This window comes from Lycium barbarum, chromosome 12, assembly GCF_019175385.1.
Source record: "Lycium barbarum isolate Lr01 chromosome 12, ASM1917538v2, whole genome shotgun sequence".
Taxonomy (NCBI): domain Eukaryota; kingdom Viridiplantae; phylum Streptophyta; class Magnoliopsida; order Solanales; family Solanaceae; genus Lycium; species Lycium barbarum.
The window spans coordinates 94,269,705-94,292,630 of record NC_083348.1 but is presented as its reverse complement, the minus strand read 5'-3'; the positions used below and the strand labels follow the sequence as shown (position 1 = coordinate 94,292,630).

At 34.3% G+C, this 22,926-nt stretch overlaps 2 protein-coding genes across 3 annotated transcripts; one reads left to right on the top strand and one right to left on the bottom strand.

The window, feature by feature from the left end:
* The first annotated feature begins 3,031 nt into the window (after positions 1 to 3,031).
* Positions 3,032 to 7,215, top strand: LOC132625087 (mannose-6-phosphate isomerase 1-like). Its single transcript, XM_060339860.1, has 5 exons — positions 3,032 to 3,699; positions 4,051 to 4,218; positions 4,894 to 5,106; positions 6,132 to 6,398; positions 6,578 to 7,215. The coding sequence occupies exons 1-5, from the start codon at positions 3,328 to 3,330 to the stop codon at positions 6,884 to 6,886; spliced, it is 1,329 nt and encodes a 442-aa protein (XP_060195843.1). The 5' UTR covers positions 3,032 to 3,327; the 3' UTR covers positions 6,887 to 7,215.
* Positions 7,216 to 7,554: 339 nt separating this feature from the next.
* Positions 7,555 to 13,344, bottom strand: LOC132625088 (uncharacterized). 2 transcript variants are annotated; one of them, XM_060339861.1, is made up of 8 exons: positions 12,650 to 13,344; positions 11,570 to 11,614; positions 11,268 to 11,397; positions 9,693 to 9,774; positions 9,561 to 9,609; positions 9,170 to 9,267; positions 8,078 to 8,216; positions 7,555 to 7,946 (listed from the first exon to the last, which is right to left on the bottom strand). In XM_060339861.1, exons 1-8 carry the CDS (start codon positions 12,986 to 12,988, stop codon positions 7,785 to 7,787), a joined length of 1,044 nt encoding a protein of 347 aa, XP_060195844.1. In that variant the 5' UTR covers positions 12,989 to 13,344; the 3' UTR covers positions 7,555 to 7,784. The 2 variants fall into 2 exon arrangements, with proteins under 2 accessions (XP_060195844.1, XP_060195845.1); XM_060339862.1 differs by lacking the exon at positions 12,650 to 13,344 and adding an exon at positions 12,443 to 12,643.
* Positions 13,345 to 22,926: the final 9,582 nt, after the last annotated feature.

Sequence of the window (22,926 nt, the reverse complement as noted above, 5' to 3'; positions counted from 1 at the left end):
ATTGGGCCCGTTTGACTTAGCTTATCTAAAGCAGCTTATAAGCTGTATAAGCTGAAAACAGCTTATAAGCTGCTTTTTTTAAGCCCATCCAAACAGGCTCTTAATGTCATATTATATCTAACATATAGAATGCATAAATCCTAGGAGAAAACGATAAGTTATTATATATATATATATATATATATATATATATATATATATATATATATATATATAGCAATGTTTTAAAAGATGGAGGCGCGAGGCGAGGTATTTTACGCAGTACGGGACGAGGTGTAAGCCTCGAGACACGGAACGTATGTTTCATGTATCTTCAATTTTATAATTTTATTACTAAAAAAAAAAAAGCAAAAGTAAAGTTTTCATTAAAATTACGCAAATAAATCACCAATAATATAAAAAAAAATTATTATAAATATTATTTGAGAAAGGTAACAACACAAAAAATGATAATAGCCTAGATAACTTTAAATTGAAATCTTCATTTACTTCATAATCAATCACCAGATCTATTAGTCCTTCCCGAGTTCAACTAATATTTGCACTGACTTTTATTTATATATTCAAATAAGGAGAAGGGAAAAAAGTGTAAGAGCAATGACAAAAAATGGATAAAGTTGCTTCAAGAAAATAATGTTATGAAATCTCTATCATATCAATTCAGGCAAAATCATCTATAAAAATATATTTATGACACTGTTATTTTCTATGAGAGTTGCTTTATTTAATTATATATTTTAGAAAAAATCACTGCAACATGAAAACATGATAACATAAAGTATAAATATCATTATACCAATAATAAAAATCATAATTTATAGCAAATATACTTTTAAAATAATAAAAATCAAATTTAACGTCCGGGGCTTACGCTTTTGCGCCCGGGACTTATGCCCCAAATTCTAGAGCGTACAACCTATGGATCTACGCCTTTCATTTACGTCCCAAAACGTTTTTGATATGCCCCGCTCAGGAAATCGCCCCGACGCCTCTAAAAACACTAATATATAGTAGTGATAATACAAAGGTTAACCTCCATTATTTAACTTTGCATAAATTGCTGATAATGTAAAGTTTTGTTTTCAGTATTCATAGTTTAATACTTTAATCGCTTCATTAATTATACAGTAAAAGTAAATTTATTTATAGTACCCCCTCCGTCCTAAATACTTGTCCCGCTTAATTTTACGAGGGTTAAATTATATGAATTTGACTTATAATTTAGAATGTAGTTTTTTATTATATGATATGAAAATAATTATACTAATAGTTTTTTATTATCTAAATTTTAATTTTAAAAATATTAATTAATCTAGTTTAATTTAGATTCGACAATTAGTCAAATTGAAATAAAAAAATTTGATAATTATTTTGGAACGGATGGTACTATAAAGTACAGTATTAAAAAATCAACTATCGCATGAATAATAAGTATGCCAAAGGATGTGGTGCAGTGGATGAGACTGTTCCTCCCTTGACCAGAAGTCTCGAGTTCGATACTTGTTATGAAAAGAGCCTTAATAGAGAGTGCTTATCTAAAAAATGAGCCCTATTGTGCGGATTCCGAACACTGGGGAGGAAAAAAAATCATTTTTTTTGCATGGATTTCCCTTCTTTTGGGGTGGTCTTTAAATTTTACCCCTCATATTTGTGGTCTTTAAGTTTTGCCCTTCTTTTGGATACCTGAGGTTCTGGGTTCAAACTCCCGCTCAGGCATAAAATAAAAAAATAATTTCGCAAGGCAGGGTTGGGGGAGTGTATACCGGATCCGGCATACAATCCTTAAGGAAAAACTAAAGTTATGCCGGAGGGGGTAGACTTTGCCTTGAGGCATATATTTTTATTTTTTTTACTTTTCAAGGTAAACTTTTAGTTATGTCTTAAGGAAAAGTTCCGCCTTATGGGGCATATTTTTAGAGCCCGTTTGGATTGGCTTATAAGTTGCTTATAAGCTGTTTTTAGCTTTTTTGAGTGTTTGGCTGGCCAGCTTAAAGTCATTTTGTGCTTAAAATAAGCTCAAAAAAATAATTGGGCCCATTTGACTTAGCTTATCTAAAGCAGCTTATAAGCTGAAAACAGCTTATAAGCCAAAAAAAAAAAAAAGTTAGACCACCCCCACTTATTTTTTTTAGCTTATAAGCTGTTTGCAGCTTATAGGCATAAGCCCATCCAAACAGGCTCTTAGTTATGCTTTAACTAAAAGTGTGCCGTATAAGACATAACTAAAAGGATGCCCCATAAAGCGAAATTTTTCCTTAGCATAACTAAAAGTTTGACTTACAAGATAAAGTTTATGCCTTTAAGGAAAAGTTATGCCTTATGGGACATACTTTTAGTTATGCCTTAATTAAAAGTCGGCCCCATAAGGCATAATTTCTTAAGGAAAAGTTTTGCCCCATAAGACATAACTAAACTATGCCTTGAAGAAAAGTTATGCCCCCTCCGGCAAAACTTTAGTTTTTCCTTAAGTACTTTATGCCGGATCCGACATACACTCCTCCCAGCCCTGCCTTGCGAATATTTTATTTTATTTTATGCCTGAGCAGGATTCGAACCCAGAACTTCAAGTATCTAAACGAAAGATAAAATTTAAAGACTACAAATATAAGAGGCAAAATTTAAAAACTATAAATATGAGGGGCAAAATTTAAAGACAATCCCAAAAGCAGAATTGCCCAAAAAAAATAGTAGTACAAAATTAATCAATGACTATATCCGCTATTCTGATATTTAAATTCGATAGAGATGAAATTAAAGCAGTTGATTTTTTTTTTTAATTACATTTTTTTATTTTGGACTCCACAAGAATTTATCGATATTTCCGATTAAATCTTCTTGTTACTAGATTTTCTATAGGAAAAATGATAGCAATAAATTGTTATTCCTTTCCTAGGCAGAATGTCAAACGAAATCGGGGAGCGCGTGTAAGGGTTGCTGAGTATTTGGAGCCGTACCCAAGAAAAGAAATAAAAAAACGAAAGGGCATCACCTGCTGCTGACCACATGCGACGATCCCCAACCGACCCCACCGTGCGTGACTCTTCAGCAATCGAAATTTCTCTTTTTCTGGATTCTACTCCTTATGAACAAACAGTACACAAGAAGACTGACCCAATTCTACGATAATAATCCCAATGCATTTTACTCACTAGCGTCGTCACTATTTTTGTCCAATCACTTTCCCTCCTCCCCACAACTCTTTCCCTTCAAAAACCAACCCTCGAATGGAAAGTAGAATCAACATTCAATTCCATACATTCTTTCCTTCTTCTTCAACTTCAACTTCCTCTTTTCTTTATATACTTCTACTTCTCTCTCTCTCTTTCCATGGAGGCTGAGCCTGTGCCAACAACAATGGAAGAGAGTTTTAAGGAGTTAGTCAGGTTAACCGGTTCTGTCAAGAACTACGATTGGGGCCGTCCCGCAAAGGAATCTTGTGTTGCACGACTATATAAACTCAATTCTGGTGCCAAAATTGATGAAAACCAGCCTTACGCAGAGTTTTGGATGGGAACTCACGATTCTGGCCCGTCATACGTTGTAGAAGAAAAAGGAAGAACAACTGAGAATAATGGATACTCTAATGGTGGTGGAATTAAAGACAAGTGTACTTTGAAAGATTGGATTGAAAAGTACCCTAGTGTTCTTGGTGAAACTGTTCTTACCAAGTGGGGTACCCAACTCCCCTTTCTCTTCAAGGTGGGTTGCTTTTATTTTGCTCATAGTTTTGATTTTTATTATGATGTCAATACAATAGTGCAAAAATAAATACTGGGTTGTCGGCAAATTATGATTCTTGATATTCTACTCAAGGTGATTAATTTGCTCAAAGTTTTGATTTTTATTATGCAGTAATGTAAAGTAACTACTGGGTTGTCGGCAGATTATGATTCTTGTGGTTAATTTGCTCAAAGTTTTGATTTTTATGATGCAGTTATGTAAAATAACAATTGGGTTGTCGGCGATTTATTAATTTTGATATTTGGACTAGATAAGGAACCGGTTTCTTGTTTTTTCTGCTATTGATGAATTCAAGGTTTTTTGTTTTAGGTACTCTCTGTTGCGAAAGCTTTGTCTATACAAGCCCATCCAGACAAGGATCTGGCAATTCTTCTGCATAAGGAGCAGCCACTTGTTTACAAGGATGACAATCATAAACCTGAGATGGCTTTGGCTTTGACTGAATTTGAGGCCTTGTGTGGCTTCATAAGTCTTGAGGTACTAGTTTGTGTTAGTTTTTTTTTTTTTTTTTTTTTGGGGGGGGGGGGGGGGGGGTGATTTACTGGATATATGTAGTCATTATTGGTCACTTGGCTGAGACTAGCTTCTTATGTGTGAATCTGATTATTTATCAGGCTCCAGCTTGTTGGGAAAATATTCATTCTAAGAGTGGTGGGGACTCTAAGCTGACTGTAGGGGGCTGTCTCACTTTATTAAAAAAATGATGTGAAATTTTTAAATATTGAAAGTTTGTTTTGTTTGCCTTTCCCGTTTGATTAATAATTAACTGGACCTTTTTTCTCCAACTACTGGAATAAAGTAATGAAAAAGAGTCCCGATTAGCTTCTTGTGTCCATCAATAAAAGACTAATTACTGGTTGCTCGAGTTAGAGCATGTGTATAATAGTAACATGTATATGTTTCATTATTCTCTTCCTGTTATATTATCTGTACTGCAACTTTTGGTGGGAGCGAGTGTATAAAGACCTAGAAGTGGGGGCTGGCCACTGGTGTATTAATGCTTCATCATGTGGCCGATTCTTTAACAAGCAAAACGTAGTTTTTTGCTTGTGATGATGGATTGGGCTTACACTTCCATGATTGTTTGATTTTTTTTTTTTTTTTTTTTTTTTTTTTTAAACGTTGGTTCTGAATTTGCTGACTTTTTTCCAGGATCTTAAAGTGATTGTTCAGACTGTGCCTGAGATTGTTGAAGTGGTTGGTAATGCGCCTGCAGAGCGAGTATTGGACTTGAACGAGGATGACGAAGAGGAGAAAGTTAAGTTAGTACTCAGAAATTTATTTACGGAGATGATGTTAGCTAGCAAGGATGTGATCACGGAAGTGATTGCTAAGCTGATTAGTCGTCTGAACATTAAAAATAAGGTAAAACTTAAGTGCTCCATTATAGAGCAAGTTGTCTAACACTAAATTCTTCTATTTTTAGGATAACTTACCTATCCTCAGAGTCAAAACATTTTTTTGTTTTTATCCCCAAAAAAGAATCTCATGCTTATTTTCTCTCATGACACTTATATGCTTAGATGATCCTTGAGAAAAGTTGGCTATCAAGTAGTATGTAATTGAGAGCATCTGCATCTCAAATGGTGCTTTTGAAAAGTTAAATGTGGGATATGTCTATTTCTTATTAACTGAACAGGTAGGAAGAGAAATGAAAAGATTAGCTTCAAAGAATGGAGGTTGAATAAAGTATTAATGGCTCACTCCTGGCCCCTCCATCATTTTTAATAATGGAGGTGTCTGAGCTAGCTTGTCCACCTCGACTATTCCTGCGAGTACCTGCTATCTTCCATCAGTATAAGTACCATACAACTTTCCCGATGTTTAGGCAAATGGGAAGAAATTAAGTACCGGTTTTTGTCTCCACTAGGATTTGAACTCTGGACTCTAATATCTTTCACCCATTTCATTAATCGTTAGGCCACATCCTTAGGTAAGGCACTTCTCCCGTTCCTTATTAAATCTAGGGGAAAGGGCCAAAAATGCCCATCAATTATGGAAAATAGAATAAATTTGCCACCCGTTTGAAGATGGTTCAAAATATGTCCTTACAGTTAGTGGACTGGCTCCGATTTGCCCCTCAACTATGGGAAATAGAATAAGAAGAAAAAAAAAACAGAAGTATATGCTTTAGGTGAACATATATCTATGTCTGCTGACAGAGCACGAAGAGTAATTGATCAAATTCGCGGACGTTCCTATGAGGAAACACTTATGATACTAGAACTCATTCCCTATCGAGCATGTTATCCCATTTTGAAATTGGTTTATTCTGCAGCAGTAAAATGCCTTCCGTTTGAATTTGGTCTCATGTAGTCCGTTGTCATTTTGTATGAAGTTGCTAGTTTCAATTTTTTTTTAATGAAGTTGCTGATACTGTGATGTTTTAGGCAAGACAGCTGACTGACAAAGAACAACTGGTCCTAAGACTTGATAAGCAGTATCCAGCTGATATTGGTGTTTTAGCTGCATTCTTGTTTAATTATGTGAAGCTCAAACCTGGTGAAGCTTTATATTTAGGGGCAAATGAACCCCATGCATATGTCTATGGTGAGTGTATTGAATGCATGGCGACCTCAGACAATGTGGTACGCGCTGGCCTAACCCCCAAACACCGGGATGTTAGAACTCTCTGTTCAATGCTCACCTACAGACAGGTACCATCAGCGTCAATATTGAAGGCAATCTTTCATTCTCCATGTTTTATTAACCTTTGTGATATAGTTGAGACTGAAATTCATTTAGAGGTGAATATCACCTGTCTCTTTGATTGAGACAAAGAAGTTCCTAAATAACAACACCCGGAAATGATCTGAATCAGTGTTTTCTGTTACAGGGTAACCCGGAAATTCTGCATGGTACGACAATAAATCCGTACACAGTGAGATACCTCCCTCCTTTTGATGAATTTGAGGTGGATCGTTGCATTCTTCCCCCACATTCAACTGTTGCCTTCCCTTCTGCTCCTGGTCCGTCCATGTTTGTGGTCATGGGAGGAGAGGGGACAATGACCACATCAGCGGAAGAGATTGTTGCTGAAGGTGATGTCCTATTTGCACCTGCAAATAGCAGGATTACCATTGCAACTTCCTCTGGTTTGCACTTGTATAGAGCAGGCGTAAACAGTAGATTTTTCGAGGAATGATAGTTGGAGCCCCTTATGCTTGCTACTAATAAAACAGTGTTTCCGTGTCACAATGGCTGTTCCACCTTGTATTATTAGCATGTGCAGGTATATAACCGAGTCAGTTAATGTAGTTTTGTAAGTAAATAACATCATTGAGAGGGTGGAAATTTTGTTGTACTTTTGTCTGATTTGTCTAATATCAACTTCAAGTAACAGAGATGGTGAGGATGAGAATAAGTGCAATCACATAAAAAAGAATTGTACTCAAGTATGTAAACTGGGCTAGGGCGTTAGTAACGACTTGTTGCCAAATTCCATCGTATTTCTTACATTCATTTTAACCTTAATTTTTGGTTGTGCAAAAATCCTTGCTGATATATTTTTGATGCGATTGTCTGATGGATTCTGCCCCCTCCTCTTTTTGGCATTTTCATTCATCTCTTCTGGATACAGAACAATAGTTGCACCGCAGTTGAATCACACTCGTAGCGAATGGCAACATTTTCATGAAAGTGAAAGCTCAAAAGAACCCCTAAATGGAATTCCCAAGCCATGTAAGCGAGTCTTTTTCATGGTGGGACATTTTGGAACCAAACCTTATATGAGGTGCAGGATATACAAGATTTAACAGCTGATGAATATCAGAGCCAAATCAAAAATCAAAAAAGTTGCTGGGTTCGATCATATTCTAATAAAAAATCTCATGTTACTAAACGTCTGAATCTTACTGTTTCTGTTTTCTTAATCCTTAGTTTGTTGACATGCATCTATATCCAACACATCTCCAAAAGCGATATAAATTACAAATTCAATCCTATTCTAAACCTCTCAATTCTCCATGTCTTCATTGAAGGCCAAAGCAGTGGTTCTCGACTGGTCAACAATATTCTGACATTAACACGGAGGAAATTTTCCTTCATAGTTGTGTCCCAGCTTTATTTAAGCCGTTTAACCATGATAGGATCGATTGTGCACCCTTTGTCCATGAGCAATCTATCATCATATCATGAGCAACCCCTTCAATACAGACTGTTGGGACGCCATAGAACCTTCCTGTTTCATTGAGTCCTTGCATGTCCTGAGAGAATCACATTCATATGTTACTTCTGGGAACACCAGGACTATTTAGCTCTCACAGAAAGTTTTTAAAATGCCTCAAAATTCAAAGCAATTCTTAACAAATACTTCCCATAATTGTCCAAAACTTACCACAATGAAATCATCCTTTGCACCCACTACGAGTACTTTAAATGCAGGATCCTCGAGTTGAGGGACTGGAAGAGATGCATTGAGCTTTCTTAGATCAAACAATGGCATCCTTGAGCTTTCAGTCATTAGCTGTTGGTAACTAAAAAGGAGAAAAGAAAAGAAAAGGCAAATGTTGCCATAAGATGATGTTGTATACATAGTTGCTTTAATCAAGGTATTATTTCAACACATAATGCTTGGAGCAAGATGCATAGGGAGATCACTTATTCTGTTTAATATAAAACTAAACTATCAAGATTGATATTCAAACAAGCATACTAACTTAATCTACGAACTCCATAGACCAAACGTTCACATAAAAAGTCAAACACTACTATTAACTCAGGAAATTCCCAGCAATGGATTGTTGAAAGGAGGAATCCTCAAGCTGACAAGGGAATAGTATATGTGTCCGTTACCAGGGCTTTAGAATTCGACCAGGAAAAGATTTAGTTCAAGCTAGAGATATTTGGTAAAGTGGCAGGAATAACTCAAATGGGTAGCATGTTCAAAAGCTAGCTTCTTTTGGTCATCTTTGATTGTCCAATAGTACACATATATTCTAAATCGTCCACACTAACAATCCATCCTTCCCCTTCAAAAGGGGATTTTACTAAATAACCAACTATGATACTCGGGCTAAGGGTCAAGTGGCAGGAATAACTCAAACGGGTAGCATGTTCAAAAGCTAGCTTCTTTTGGTCATCTTTGATTGTCCAATAGTACACATATATTCTAAATCGTCCACACTAACAATCCATCCTTCCCCTTCAAAAGGGGATTTTACTAAATAACCAAATATGATACTCGGGCTAAGGGTCAAGTGGCAGGAATAACTCAAACGGGTAGCATGTTCAAAAGCTAGCTTCTTTTGGTCATCTTTGATTGTCCAATAGTACACATAGACATCTTCAAAATCCTCAAAGAACTGGTAGGCAAACATAGAAATGTGTTTTTATACAAAATGCTTTCTTCTACTGTTAACTCATTTTCTTCTTTTATTTGATATCCAAATTAATAATGTAATAATCATCTAAGTTCTCATTGACTGACCGCATAACCAGCTGATCCTCCATTGCTGCTGAGAAAAATGTTTCTTTACAAAGAGGTAAAGATGTTTGAAAAGCTTTGGCTGCCAGGCTCCGAGTTACCTGCTCAAAATATAAAATTCACCAATTTGAAAATCACAAGAATGCAGACATTAACAAACCAAAAAATAAGAAAGAAGAAGAATGCAGACAATTTGTGTACTTAATGAGGACATATCCACATCCTGATATTACCCTTGACAGTATAGAGAGAAAATTTGAAGCAGGAAATAAGAAAGAGACGAAGTGGCTTCAAACGTACATTTGTAGGCCTATGTAAATCAAAGGCAATTACTGTGATATTTCATAGCTGAGATAAGTGTGTTAAAGTGTTTATTTAAACTAAACAGACAAACCTTGAAAGCAGCAATAGGCTTGGAGAAGAGATATCGCCAAACTAAACCACTGAATAAAATTAAAAGAAAACAAGTCATTGGGTGGAAAAAAAGTCGTATAGAAAACAAGTTTTATACAGTACAGGAAGTCACCTATTACCCGACGGGGGTACTGAGCAAACAAGCACAGCTCCAGCAAGACTGGGGAATAAGCTTTTCGTTTCTGAATTAGATCCTGTAGCACCAAAAAAGAGAAAAAACCCTTTAGAGGAAAAATAACCACTTTAAGGAACAACTGGATTTGTTCTCATTTATATGAGATGTCTGAGAAACAGCTTAAACGGTCAGTGAGCTTTATGATACAAGTTGAGTAAGCACCTAAAATGATATTTCATTGACCAGAAACCTCAGCCTAGAATCAGGGGCGGATCTAGGGCCCGCCGAGGGTGTTCACGGCAAAAAATTATACCATATATAAAAGGAATTTTTATTTTATTTATGTACATATATAGACTTTGAATCCCCTGAACACAAGAGAAGAGGTTGGTTCAGTGGTTTAGGGGGTTCAAAATTCACCTTGAGGTTCCAAGTTCAAATCCCAATCACTACATTTTTATTTTTCGAACCCCTCAGTGAAAATCCTAGATCCGCCACTACCTACAATGTCACACATTAACGAACCCACAAATTCTATCTCTTTTCCCATAGGTAAGTATAATGAGGTAAATTTATGTGGGGAGCCTTGGCGTAACTGGTAAAGTTGTTGCCATGTGACCAGGAGGTCACGGGTTCAAACCGCGGAAGCAGTCTCTTGCAGAAATGCAGGGTAAGGCTGCGTACAATAGACCCTTGTGGTTCGGCCCTTCCCTGGACCCCACACATAGCGGGAGCTTAGTGCATGGGGATGCCCTTTTTTAAAATTATGTGGGCACCAAGAAGGTGGCAGCACAAGACAGAGCTATGCAGCCCAATGTCTAACGAGAGTAAACCATAAAGCTAAAAGATATATGATGTCTTAATACAATGAGTGTCGCTCTACTAATCAACTACACCTCAACAACAAACAAGTTGGGCCAACTTTATGAATTCTCTGTTACCTTTCCACTCAACATAGGCCCAAGTGCTGCTTACAGAATGGACTAATGAACTGCATTACCCTAACATCATGCTTTCCTGAAGAAGTGGAATTCATACGACAAACTTGAAGCCGTTCAACTTTATGTGGTTCGGAAAATCTCTTCTGACTGAATTTAGTATGACGTCATTCAGTCTTAAATTACAAGTCAAACGAATTTCCACGGAGGGGTTACCTGGATTGCACTTAAACCAATCTCCTGATTAAAAGACATAAATAGCACCAGATCTGGTCCTTTTTTTTTTTTGTCAGATAGGTTAAGAAAGTGGGGGATCTGTATATGGATCGGGGTATCCAGACTGCTCCTGTTTTCATCTTATGTTTGCAAAAATTAAGAGTCTGCTAAAGACAAATAACATTCCGAGTAAGAAGTAGTTCACTTTGACCAAACAAGGCCTAACCACCAAATGTCTCAAACCACAGCTCCAAAGTAAACAAAGACTTATATTAGAACCAGACCCCCATTCTTAAGATCCTGCGTGGACCTTGTTGCTTTTGAAGAACTAGAATGTATAACAGATCTTTGAGCTAACAGGTAATCGTATAAATGTAGTATACCTCAATTTGGAAAACAATAAAGAAAACATGACCACCTTTTACTGCTTCACTTCTAATATTTGCAATGTAATACTGAACAATAAGCCCGCCAAATGAATGTCCAAGCAACACTGGTGGCAACTTGATCTCTTTGTGGATGAAGTCAGCAATATCTCCTGCATGTGTCTACTGAAAGCACCAAACCACAAAATTAGAAGGCACTGAAAACCATTTCAGTAATGCATTCAGAGAAACATCATTATGAATGTCAGTTTAGCTCAAGGTCATTAATCTAGTAATTTCCTACCTTCCAATTAACACTCAACTAGAATGTCTGAACTAAGAGAATGTAAAATACCTGGAGGGTACCAGCAACCGCGGCAGCAGGTGAATCACTTTCTCCCTGGCGATGTCATAAAGGTAGAAATATATTTAACTTTTGAATAATATCAGAAGAATAAAGTATATTTGCTATTTCACCATTTCGATAATAATGAAATATCAATGCCAAATAACTAGTGGAATCTATTTAAATCATAGCTCCAAAGTACTTTAAAGCCAGCAAGAATTTATATACGCAGTTATGAACTGGTTGAATCAAATATAGCCTTTCCCTTATCTTTTACTGAGATTAAACTTCTTTCAAACTTGTCAGAATGTTTTTTCTAAGATAAACATTATATGGATCAATAAATCAGAATCACAAATTGGTAGGGTCAACTAATTGATCATCAGTATCGAATTAAACCTTATATCAAAAATAAATTAAGCCTCTTGGTTAAACCTACAGTCTAAAAAGAAAGTTTAAGATATAATATTCACCATATTCTGGCTTTCACATGATGAAACTATTCTCTAACAGACCTAGTGCTGGCCAAAAAAAATAAATGAAAATCTTATCTTTCTTGAGCGAAAAATATCAAATTTAAAGTTTGAGACCTTTCTTTGATTCCCTTTGTCTTAATTTAGAAACTCAAGTCACACATTTTAGAAATTATCAATAGCTACCACCATGGTGCAGCGAATGGCCTGCTCCTCTCTTAACCAGAAGTCTCGAAAGCCCTGGATATAGAAAAATCCTTGGCAGGAAGCAGTGGCGGAGCCACACTATGCCGAGGGTGTTCATCCGAACCCCCTCGGCGGAAAAAAATACTGTGTTTTTATAAGGTTAAAATTATATTTTATGTATATATAGTAGATGTTGAACCCTTAGGTTTCTTCGTATGTTTACTTTTTTATATTTTGAACCCCTCGGCGGAAATCCTGACTGCGCCACTGGCAGGGAGCTTGAATAGGGCCTTAAGACGGAGCGAATCCGGATATAGTCGGACTCCAATGCGGGTACCGAACCATGGGTGGGAAACCAAAAAAAAAAAAAAGAAATTATGAATAGCTCAATTACCATGAGACTCAAGTATCAAGATTTAACATAGAGTACCTGGCCCAGCAAGCTGAGGGCGTAACAATCATATCCGTTTTGGGAAAAGAAAGGCAGCCAGTGTTCAGCCCAACACCAAGCTGCATGAAAGCTTCCATGAACAAATACTAATGGTGGGTTCTTAGTAAATTCATCATCTGGGTCACTGCATTGTAGTCCTTTTTGGAAGAGAACTTCCATGTTTAGACCAGAGGGAAGCTTGTGAAAAAGACGAGATTGTCCCTGCTTCAGTTCATAAGGAACCTTCATTTTGTAATCCCTCGTTAGGACAGCACGAGTTGTTGTTGTTCCTCTGGATTGAGGAACTTTGGGAAGAATCAACGTACAGAGCGCAGCCATTGTTTCTCACTAGAATCTTTAATCTGTTACCCCTTTTCCTCTGTCTCACTTTATCACTTGGAATTTTTTTGTTTCTTTTGTTTTATCTGTTTATCCCACCTTTTTTTTTTTTTCCCCCCCACAATTACACAAGAGCGTGCATCTCTCTCAAGTTACGATTTTGATTGATTATGTAATAATTCGTTAAAAGTTGATAACAAAAGTACTTTCGATCTTAAAATGATTGTCTGCAGAAGATTAGTTAATTACAGAGGTGATAATAATTCACAATAATTGCATAAGATAGCTGTAAGTTCTGCGTGGCCTCGAAACGGGTGAACATTGCACGCGATAGCCGTTTTTATCTGATTCTTTTAGGAGTATTTAATTTGTATTCAGCGTTAACAAACTTCAGGCGAAAACTTGCTCCCTCCTCCTCTTCTTCTTTTTTTAACGAGAAAAGGTGTAAATATACCCCTAAACTTTGCGATTTAGAGCAGATATGCCCTCGTTACAAAAGTGGTGCATATATACTCTTGCCGTTACAAAATTGGTGCAAATATAGCCCTGCAGTTATAAAATGGTGCAAATATACCCTTTTCACTAACGGAATTTTTTTAAAAAATCATTTAATTTATTTTTTAATTAAAAAAAAAGTCTACCTATATTTTCTTTAGTAGACATAATTTTCTAAAGCCGCATGGTAATTTTTTTTCTGATGTGTCGGGTCTGGTAAGTTTCAAAAAATATCTCCGTGACTTTAAAAAAATAAGTCTACCCATTTTATGGAAGGGTACAAAAACTTGCCCCATCTAGTCCATTTAAAGAGGTAATATCTCAGGATGAATAAATTTAGGCCAACTACTTAAAAACCAATAGAGCAACTTTGAGATTCTTGAATCAGTAGTCGATGTTTTTTTAGGTACAGAAATTTTAGGACATCTACATCAACATTTTCCAAGGGTAAAAGGCAGAGAGGAGATAGCCGAAAATTTGGGAGCAACACCTCCACTAGGGCTGCATATCGGTCGGTTCGGTTCGGTTCGGTTCGGGTTTCAAAATTATCGGTTTAACTTATTGGTTATCGGTTTGTAAATATATTAAACCGTTAAAGAACCGTTAAAATATCGGTTAATCGGTTTTTGTATGTTATCGGTTATCGGTTTAACCGTTAAGATTTCACACAACAAAAAAATGGCTTGACCACAATATGAACGGTGACTGGTTAAAATTGAGGTAATTGGCAGGTTTATCCCGCTTAATCATGATTTATAATTGACAATGGGTTTCAACCCACAAAAAGATCAAGAAATGGATGTAGTTCCATATATGACTTTTCTTCATTTGAAAACTAATACTGTTAAAAGAAGGTTATTTTGCCACCATCTTTCAAAAGGTTATATTAAAATCACTCCTAACCCATAAACAGAACATAAACAAGCAACAGTTGAGTTTAAATCTTAACATACATCATATGCAAACACAACCTGAGACTTCTATATATACAGAACATAAACAAGGCAGCAGAGCATCTTAAGTGTATAACCAACAAAACACAATACTATGTTTCAGCCTTAATACTATCAAGAAGGCAGGTTGTTAATCATCTTTACATTTCTCCATCATTCTACGGTCTGCATCTTTACGGGGGTTAGTAAACTACCTATGAACGCCAACCCTATTGACAGGACCATAATTAAGCTATAGATTAGAACTTAGAAAATAACCCATAGAACAGCTTCTAGTGGGCACTGGGCAGCAGCGACAAAGGCAAAACAGTGCACAACAACTTAGTTAAAGGGTAGAAGTGTAATTAATTAAATTGTTATCGGGTTATCGGGTAACCCGTTAACAAAAATGGTCAATCCGCGACCCGACCCAATAAGCCAATAACTCAAAAACACCACCCGGAACCCGAACCGGTAATCCATTAACCCAATAACCCAATAATCGGTTCGGGTTATTGATTTAACCGTTAACATGCACAGCCCTACTATATAGCGAAACATGTCCCCTGAAAATGAAATAGGAGAATTGTACACTTAATTGTACAAAATTTACAAAATTTTAACCTAGGACCCCAAACCCATTCTTCACCAATCTATACTTAATTGTACAAAATTTACCCAACCCACACCTATTTCATCAAAAGTTCAATCTCTAAAATGCAATTCTGCAATTTCTAAGAAAACATAGAAGCGTCAACCCATTTTCCTCAAATTTATCAAATACCCCTTTACTTCGAGGTGCATCAATCACATTGACTCAGTGCAACTTTGATGACTCGGCCAGTTTGATTCAGTGAAGTTTTAGTGCGAAATAGGGAAGGTGAAGAACTTGAACGGAAGAAAAACGTTCAAAATAGTCTCTTAATTATGCACTTAACAGTTTTGATCCTTTAAGTTTGGCACAATTTAATAAAAAATGGTTCCTTAACTATTAGGGTAGGTTAGAAATATTGCCTGAAGTATGCACTTAACAGTTTTGGTCCTTTAAGTTTGCCAAAAGTTAATACTTTTAGTCTCCGACAAAATATTCATCGAATTCTGTTTGTTAGATTTGACAAAAAACTATATGAAAAAAAAGGGAAATTAACGGGAACTCACATTTAGAGGTACTCAAAATTAAACTTATGCTTAAAAATGGCATAAGTTCTTTAATAGCGCGTGCATAACTTATGAATATATATGATACGTAACTTATATCCTCGGGACATTAGTTTGACTAAGAAGTCAAAAATTAAAAGCCAACCCATAGGAAGGCCAAAAATTAAAGACCAGCACAAAGTAGGGACAGAAGTGCAAATGAACCAACAAAATCAACTAGGAAGCAGTACTCTTTGGAGCAGGTAGAAAGGAAGGCCAGTTGATTAAAAAGCGACACCACATATATACAAGGACGTGTTACATGGCTTAATAGTTGCCTAGTATTTGCTCACACTAGGAAGTCAGAATTGATCCACCTACTTGATTGACCATATATACTGGGTTGACTCTAAAAATGTCCTCCATTTATCTATTGGACCAAAAATATCTTCAGTAGTATTCAAGACGGAGCTAAGTCAGCTGAGGAGGTTTATCTAAACGCTCTTTAGCGAAAAATTACATTGTATATATAAAGTTAATTTTTTTTTTATGTATATATAGTAGTTGTCGAACTCCTTTGACTTCTTTGTGTGATTACTTCTTTATATTTTTTAACCCCCTTAGTAGAAATTTTGACCCTGCCACTGCCAGTATCTTCTGGTTCAAATATTTTTCTTAATCATTAAGAAAGTTAAAAAATGCCCCTCACACTAATGACAGAAGGCATGTGGGGGTATATTTGGACCACGGGGGTTGGGGGTGGGTTGCAATATCTATACAAAAATATTATTTGAATCGGTTGAGTGACTTTGTAGATGAAATGACAATAGTTAGAATGATTTTTCTATTACAAAACAAAAAAAAAAAAGACTTTCTGAAATAATTACCTTTAGTTGAGTGACCATCTAAGAAATTAACTCATAGAAGTTGCCTTACAGAGATATACTCGTCTCTTAGCTCATCCAGTTATACATATAATACTTTTTTCTTTTTCCTATTTGATATTTTGGGATTCGTAATTGATAGCCCGATTAATTTAGACGCGCATCAGGTAGGGCCTCTAAAGAGGGTGAAAATTAAGCTATCAAATGCTTCAGTTTCAGAGCTCAAATTCTTCATAAGTCATTACACTAAACAATGGATTGTTTGATTTGAAGAAAAAATAATTATGCAAAATTTATAATAAAAGAATTAATCATGCAGACATTAATATAAGAACTGTAATTATACATTAATTTTTATCGGACGTTTGGTCAGTGATGTCCTTTAAGTATGTAATATAGAAAGTTCAAAGTTCTTTGTCCATTTGCATTTTTTTCCCCTCACACGGAACTTTCCTTGGAGACTAAGTTTTCAACAGCTCCCTTTCCACATCAATAGAAAACTTGTGATCCAGCTATAAATTAAAAATCTTAAATTCACCTCCATTGATATGCAAAGTGTCCGTTTATAGAATTTGTATAACACGAATCTCAATTAATCAAGCTAACAAATCTCAAATATGATATGATTGTTAAAAAAAAAAAAAAAAAAAAAGAGGCTCCTATAAGTTGTTAGACGTCATTTTCGTCGAGATCAATAGTATATTTCCTTTTCCCTTTTTGCCATAGAACAATTGAGAATGCTTTGTTCCCTGTTTCTCCTCAAATACTTGTATAGTTGTATGACATTCAACGACATTCAAAAAATTGATGTTATTTTTGTAATGAATGTGTACCTGTTTAATTGTTTGTATTAAATAAATGAATATAATGATATTTTCATCCTCATCTCTTATTCTTAGAACCAAGATCAAAAAATTCAAATTTGTAAAATTAAAAAAAGTTCAAATGGTTATTAGAACATTAATAATAATTTTGTAAGAAAGACAATATTATACTATTATTTTTTCTAGGTTTAGAAGCACTTAAATGCGGCTTCCTAAATATATATGTAGTTGAAATCTCTTTGACAAACAAATGTATGGAAGAATACTGGAATCATTATTTCAACAAAGCCATATAAAGTAGCATTTGAAAATGTTAACTTCATAGTTTTGATTGGATTTAACGCCTTCTTATCACGATTTTAGAATTTATTGCCTTCTGATCAGTGATTCTAGAATTTAACGCCTTCATATCAGTGATTCTAGGATTTAACTCCTTCTGATTAGTAATTCTAGAACTTAACGTCTTCTTAACAGTGTCTAGAATTTAATGTCTTCTGATGAGCGATTTTAAAATTTAACGCCTTCTGATCAGTGTCTAAGATTTCATGCCTTCTAATCAGTGTCTAGTATTTAACGCCTTTTGATATGTGATTCTAGAATTTAACGTCTTTCTGATTAATGACTCTAAAATTTAACGCTTTCTGATCACTAATTTTAAAATTTAATGCCTTTCTTGTAAGTGCTCCGCCTATTCATTTCTAAGATTCACGAACCACTTTGAAAACCCAAAAGACTTAAAAAGTATTTAGATTTGAGCGAACAAAGAACAAATCTAAGAGGATTAGTTACTCCTAGGTATTAGTGCTATACATATTTATTGTCATTGACTTTGTGATAGTATAATTAAGTCTCAAGCCTTTTAAACTGACAATATATTTATATTTACTTTAACATAGAGTATTCAAGATGATATTTTTTCCTCTTTAAAAACCAAAAGAATAGTAATGTCTCATTTTCTTCTTAATGTGATTGAGAAAAATAATTTTTGTGTATGTTATGTTTTCTTCAATTTTTTTTTTTTTAATGTTTGGGTGAAATGAACTGCTATTTCATGCAATTTTGATGGATTCAAGTAGATATATAACAACATTCACATTGAAAGGTATACTCAACTACCTACCCAGCTATACTATTAAGTTACTGTGGAGGGGTAAATATCGTTTCATTTTGAGTTAGAGGTCTCTTTTTGAGGGAAAAAAAAAATAGAAGCCACGAGGGCTAATTTTATTAACTCAAATTAAGTCTTCACGCATAAAAGGTACAGTTTTGAACTTTGGGAATAAAATTGTTTTTGATATAAAATGCTTTATTGCTAAAGTGGAACTTCTTCACTCAAATCCAAATTAATCTGATTTTAAAATTGATGTTGTACATCAAATGGAAAAAAAAGACGTGTAATTAGTGCTTAAAGTTTAAAATGAAATTGCATAGAAAATTTAAAACACACTTCTTTTTTCAAGTTTTATCATTTGATTTTCAAGATTCTCTAGTATGACTGATCCAGATTGGCATGGCATATGATCCATTTAAGAGGAAACACTTCATTTTAGGACATTTATGTATTATTGGGCTCAAACTCGTGATATTAGACTAAACAGTCACTTGTTTTAGTGGTTAAAAAAACTTTAAATTGTCACACTATTTGTACTAGGAAAAAAGAATTTCGCATTCCATGCAACCTGATTTCAACTTTATCAAAAACGTTTAATTGGGTTGCAAACTCGTGAATCCAAATTTTAAAATTTAATTTTAAGAAATTAAAATTTTATTTTTTAAAAAGTAACTAGTTAATTCTCAGTGTCACCTTATATGAAAATATTAGCACGTATAAACACAAGTGCATGAAAATATCACCACTGTAAACAAAGGTGCCCTCTCATTAGAATTATAAATATCTAATGACTTGGTATTGGTAATCGTTGATCTCTTTTGAGTGACATTGTTTAAATTAGCATTCCTCGTGAGTAATCCGATATAGAATCCAATGACAAAATACATTTCATTTTATTCTTTTATAAATACAATAACTTGCTTACCGCCTGACACACATTTGAAAAATAATCCTATATTATTGTATTTTTTTATGGGAAAGTCATTCATGCAAGGGATCAAAAAGCACTCAAATAAATTTAATTTTGTTAGTTCTTCTCTCTCTTTTTTCCCACAAGAAACCAATGTTAGTTTAGACTTTCAATTGCATTCCCTATAACTAATACGATAAAGAATCTATCGACAAAATACATTCCGCTTTTTTCTTTTTAGAAATATATTAACTCACTTACTTCTCGACATTAATTTAGAAAACAATCTTATATTATTGTATTTTTTATGGGGAAGTCATTCACGCAAAGTATCAAACACCACTCAAATTAATTTAATTTTATTAATTCTTCTTCTTCTTTTTTTTTTGTTCCCCAGAATAAATCAATTTTATTTTAAACTTTGAATCATATTCCTCATAAGTAATACAATATGCAATAGAATCTATTACCAGAATACATTCCGCTTTGTACTTTTCAGAAATATAATAGTAACTCGCTTGCCTCCCCACATAAATTTGGAAAACAATGTCATATTATTGTATTTTTACGGGGAAGTCATTCATGAAAAGTATCAAAAACCACTCAAATAAATTTAATTTATTAATTCTTCTATTTTCTTCTTATTTGTTTTTCATAAGAAACCAATTTTATTATGCATTTTTAAAATGTTTAATATTTTTTATTTGTTATTTCATGCTCACGTGCTCTGCACACTGAGGTGACATTGATGAAAACTAGAATCCCGTACCAAGTGGTCCATATTCTTATATTAAATGACATAAATACCCTTATTCTTTATCACAATTTCGATCTGCGCAATAAGAAGTTCAATTGTCATTAAATAAATTATCATGGCTAGTATACGAAAAAAATAACAAATGTGTTATGAAATATATTATGGATGTCCAATACACAAATATAATGCTTCTCCTCCACCATCTTAATGGTTCCTCCATTTTCCTCCACCATCTTAATGGTTCCTCCATTTTCTCATATATTGAATGCATATGTAGCACTATAAATAGAGGCATAAGTTTTCATATGAAATAAACTTGTAACACATTTTGGAAGAATAGTAAAAATCTCTCCTCTTTTGTCATTCTATTTCTATGGTTTTCATCCTTTAATATTGTGACTCTTTTAGCTTCATTTTATAACACGTTATCAGCACGAAGTTCTAACCAATTGAGATAGTAAAATGTTGCCAGTAGCATCCTTAAGTGTTGATAATACCGTGGCTTTATGCGAGGGTTCCAGGTAAGTAATACTCTTCAATATATTCGCTGAATACTTTTGTAAACTCTTCAAGATAAAACACACTTTAGTCATCGAATGTTGAATTTTTCACGTTGCCATGTCTAATAGCCAAAACATCTTTTATGTTGTTCCATGTTTATCACGAAAGCTTATATGCCATATTTGGAATCCAAATTTAATTCACGTATGAAACAATCTTATATATGGATGAGTATGCTGAAGTTATAAACATGGATATTTTGATCTATATATGGCTGGATTCCCATTTTAGGAGTGGCTAATCTATGTTTTGTTATACTGCTTGAACATGTCCAGCTAAAGTCATGCCCTAGCTCCCCTTATTTATATCTTTTGAATTCTTCAAGTTATATACCTTTGATTCTAACTATGAGCAGAAACAAATTTGCTAGCACTTCGGCAGAACTTGAATAAAGAGAAATCATTATTGCTCCTGAAAAGCAATACGTGATGAGGCATCAAAATTATGGTTGATGCAATTTTTGGTTACTGTCTATCAATATGTAAATTTATTCTATAATAATTTTGTAAATTTAATATATCACGGTGCTACATATTAGCTCCTAAAGTAACAATTGCTTTGAAGTCAGGTATACTCTGAAAGATATGTTAGAGAAAATTTCTCTACATCATATTTATGTCTCGATTTGCTCCAGAAGTAACAATATGTTAAAAGAGGTACTAAGTTATCATTATTTGATATGATTAAGCCACTTTCAGATATATTTCATTCCTGAAGAATGAAACTTCTAATAAATATTACAAATACGGATCTATTCCCTGAAGTGAATGTGATAGTATGTAGTAGAGCTTATAAATATGGACGTGCTCTTGGTTGTGAAGAAATCACGACTCAACTCCAGAAGAGGTAGAATAATTGAGAAGAAATATTTCGAATATTCTATGCTTTACTCCCGAAGTAGTAAACTCATAAATCTGCTCCCGAAGTAGCAAAACTTTGAACTCTACTCCCGAAGTAGTAAACTCATAAATCTGCTCCCGAAGTAGCAAAACTTTGAACTCTACTCCCGAAGTAGTAAACTCATAAATCTGCTCCCCAAGTAGTAGAATTCTGAAATTTACTCTTGAAGTAGTAAATAACTCCGAGATCTACTCCTGAAGTAGTAAGACCTTAAAATTTACTCTCGAAGTAGTAAACATTTAAAATTTAATCCTGAAGTGGTAAAACTTTAAACTTTACTCATGAAGCAGAAAGAATCGGTAAAATATTTGAGAAATATTCTGAAGCAATATCTTCTTGTGCTTGAGGAAAATAACGAGTTATTGATGAGTGTCGTATAGCAAGCACATTTGAATAATCAGGATTCATTTCCCGAAGTGAATGAAGAAATACCACAACCTATCTCCTGGAGAGATAAAATACAAGGAATATACATTTTATTGTGTGGTATGAAATTAAGGCATTGCAACACGTACCTGTCGTATGTAGAAACATCTTGAATAATTTTATTAAAGTATCATTTTAAAGAAAAAGGAAGCAGAGTAAAGTGCTTTCTACTATAACCACATTGATAAATTATGGTTAGTTGTTATTGATTTCCTTGAAGGAAATAAACATTGGTGTATCCCTTTCCTGAAGGGTGTGATTACTATGTGATTGCTGCTTTGATACAAAATATTCAGATGTTAATGGCTAGTCTTCTTGAAGGAGATATTTGAAATACTGAAATTAGAACTTAATGTTTACTTTTCGTAATTTACAATTTATAATGTCCATTTAATTACTGTTTCTTTCATGACACCAGTAGTGTCTAACCAATTTTTTTTCCCCATGATACTAGCAGTATCTACGCAATATTTGGTGATACAAAAATCAAGGACTCCAGAAGAGATAATTGTTTGTTTACGAGTATCATGACACCAACAGTGTTCAAATAATATCTGATTATGAAAAATAAATTAAAGTCTCTTGAAGAGGTTATACATGATTGCACCATTTATCCCAGATCGTAATTGTTATAAATCGTAGTAAACCTGAAGTTTACTAGCAATAAAATTGGTTATCACATTGGGACTACAAATGATTGAAAAATTGAATATTTTTAAGTTACTACGGGTAAGGAATATGTATATGAAACGTTACCAGAAGTTTATATGTATATGGATCACATGTCACAATAAACCAGAAGTTTATGACATAAAATCTCATGCAATATTAAACCACAAGTTTACTAAAATAAATAGCACTCGTCATGGTAAACTTAAGTTTTACGGATATAGATAATTTTATTAGTTGAAAATACCATTTTGGTTGTCCTGATTTAAATCTGATGTGCCAATTGAGTATTAAAAACATATTGAAGAACTAGAAGATTCTTCAAAAATTTC